Below are 2,734 nucleotides of genomic sequence, written 5' to 3' on the forward strand. Positions count from 1 at the left end.
GACGCGCAGGAGGCTACCTCCCAGCCAGGCCAGCGCTGCGCTTCTCCACTGCTCCTGGCCTGGCACACAATCATTGCCTGAGGGCACAGCAGGGAGCTCTTGCTGCATCTTTGCTTTTAACTTGCTGTTTCCCCTCCATTCTGCCTTCTCCTCCATCTGCAACTTCTTGTTGCTCTTCACTTTCCTTCACTTTCTCTCGTGATGCCAGTTTGCTTTCTTCCTGCTCTGGGCTACAGGAAAGCTCTGTACCAGTGCTGTGTCAGAGAAGCCCTTTGGTAGCTCTCCTGTTTTTCCTGTAGTTTCTCTGGCCATCAGCATGGAGGGACCCTGGGTAGGCACCTGGAAACCTCATCCCCGACGGGGCCCAATACTTGCAGAATTCAGCACCCCAGGTCCCAAGTACTGGCTCCCTGGGTCAACAGGTAAACCAACTATCACGGGGAGGTAGTGGCAGCAGGAGGCACAGCACAGCGTTTGCTTCCTCTTAGAAACTTCCTTTCACTAGACAGTTGCAGGCACAGATCCTTTCACAGGCTTTTCTTCCCAGGTCATATGGCTCATGATCCTACCAGATACAGAGCCCCTGCATACTCATTTCGAGGGACCAAAGCTCCCTCCACAGACAACTGCTCACCAGGTCCTCGATACTTCATCCATCCATCCATAACCAAGACTGGGAAGTATGTCTCACCATCAGCACATATCATGGGACGTGGCAAGAGCAAGACTGAAGTCACCCCTGGACCCAGTGAGTAGCATTTCAGCAGCCCTTCTTCCAGGCCAGACAAGCATGCCTTACTGTTGTCCTGTGCCACTGGGGCACAAAGCCCTCTGCTCATGCCCTGAATGGGCTTCAGAGAGTTCCAGACAGAAAACAAGCATAACTGAGCACCACCTCCTGACTTCTCCTCTTTGGCTTGCAGTTAGGTTCCCAGCTTCACTTCTTTTCTTGTCTCCTTCTCTGTCCCAGGTGACTACACCACAGATCCTGCCAACAAACACATCTACTATAAGGCACCGGCTAATAGCCTGGCATCTCGGCCCAAGGACCTAAAAGGCTTCCGAACACCAGGTATGGAACTTGAAGAAACAGACACTTACAGCATGTGTGTCCTCCAGGGAGCATCTGCAGCTTCTTCAACAGGCCTAGCAAAAAGCCTAGGCAGCAAGACACAGTGTGTGCTCAACAAGCTCTTTGCTGTTCCACAGCACCAACTTCTCCCATTCCACAGAAGAACTGGCAGCTCTGGTTTCAAACAGCCAAGGCACACCCCATGCAACAACAGCCAGAGGCATTGGGATGAGGGGCAGGACACCCTTCTTGCTCCTCACAACCTGCTTGGCAGGCTGACTCTCTTCCACCCAGGCATTGCACCCTATCCCACAGGACTGACCTATGCCATCTTCCTATTCCATTTCCAGGTCCTGGCACCTACACCCTGCCCAGGGTTCTGGGACCACACACAGTGTATACTCATGCCGAACCGTGCTGCATCATGATGGGGAAGAGTAAATACCAGAGCTGTTTTCAAGATGCGGCAAAGGTGAGCTGTGCCTCTCTGTTGTCTCACAGCAGCAGCAAAAGACCAGCTGCTCTGCTCAGGGCAGAAGCCCAAGAAGCCACAGGGCCTCTGGCGCTACTATTACCGGCAACACCAACACCTGCAGCGCCTAATTTTTCCACACCAGCAGCTTTGGCATGGTACAGCTCACTGGCACTAATGGCAATGATCTCCCTCGTCCTCTGAGAAATCTACCTCTCTTCCCAAGGAGCCCTCATTCCCAAGGCTCCAGACCTCCCACACTGCTCCTCTGGCCAGCCACCAGAAGCAGCACAGTACTCATGGACACCCAGCAAGAATCCACACTGCTTCTTGTGCCCACCAATCTCATTGCTTCTCTTGCAGACGCCAGGTCCTGCGGCATTTGCCAAGGTGGATCTGGATGTCTACAAAACCAGGGCTCCCAAGTTCTCAATGGGACTAAAAACCAAACTTGCTGGGAAGGGAACAGGTCCAGGTCCAGCAGAATACAGCCTGGGAAAGGTAAGTCAGTCAGTCCACCAAAGTGTTATGCTGTAAAGCCTTCACTTGAGGACAACTCTGGAGTACAAGGCACCGTCTTCACTTGTTTTCATTCCAATTTTGCCTTCCAGTTGTCAGTGACCAAGGCCCGGGATCCTGCCTTCAGTTTTGGAGTCCGACATTCTCTCTACAAAGCTTCTTTAATACCTGAAACACATCTTGATTAAAGACAGATACCTGAAGAGATCTTTTTCTGTTCTTCCTTTGCAGCTGGGTGTGTGGGTGTGGACCATTGGCTTCACTGTCTCATGTCTATGCCTCAGTCAAAACATGGCAGGAAGAGGGTGAGGGGAGAAACAGCATGAGCCAGGCTGACATCTCCAACAGCACCATTTCACCTAATCAGAGCAAAACACTGTGAAAGCTTTCTAGCCCTGCCTTGCACACTCTCACCCCATGGCCCATGCTGGCCTCACGGACAAAGCCCATCTCAGTGTCCCCCTTTTCAGTGCACAGAGGTAGCATCTGCCCAAGCTGTGCCCAGAAACACATCTGCCCTGCATCCTCTCTTGCCACAGGCAGGGGCTCATTTCCACAGGCTCAAGTCCCCAGACCATTGAGTGCTGAGGAGAAAGAACCATTACTCCCAGTCTGAAAACGGAATCATCATAGGATCTTGCAACTGCCCAGGTGGGAAGGGACCTTGGAAG

General features: G+C 52.4%; 1 protein-coding gene across 1 annotated transcript; it reads left to right on the forward strand.

Moving 5' to 3' along the window:
• Window positions 1-310: 310 nt before the first annotated feature.
• Window positions 311-2,251, forward strand: LOC121333854 (outer dense fiber protein 3-like). Its single transcript, XM_041400618.1, has 6 exons — window positions 311-422; window positions 548-748; window positions 971-1,072; window positions 1,423-1,544; window positions 1,908-2,045; window positions 2,156-2,251. The coding sequence occupies exons 1-6, from the start codon at window positions 317-319 to the stop codon at window positions 2,249-2,251; spliced, it is 765 nt and encodes a 254-aa protein (XP_041256552.1). The 5' UTR covers window positions 311-316.
• Window positions 2,252-2,734: the final 483 nt, after the last annotated feature.

This window comes from Onychostruthus taczanowskii, unplaced genomic scaffold (genome assembly GCF_017590055.1).
Source record: "Onychostruthus taczanowskii isolate IOZ18803 unplaced genomic scaffold, ASM1759005v1 scaffold1, whole genome shotgun sequence".
NCBI lineage: Eukaryota > Metazoa > Chordata > Aves > Passeriformes > Passeridae > Onychostruthus > Onychostruthus taczanowskii.

Excerpts from the sequence above, each read along its gene's own strand:
- LOC121333854 (XM_041400618.1), top strand. The coding sequence starts at position 317 with ATGGAGGGACCCTGGGTAGGCACCTGGAAACCTCATCCCCGACGGGGC. Across the intron at positions 423-547 it reads CTGGCTCCCTGGGTCAACAG|GTCATATGGCTCATGATCCT; the intron begins GTAAACCAACTA and ends TTTTCTTCCCAG. Across the intron at positions 2,046-2,155 it reads CAGAATACAGCCTGGGAAAG|TTGTCAGTGACCAAGGCCCG; the intron begins GTAAGTCAGTCA and ends TTTGCCTTCCAG.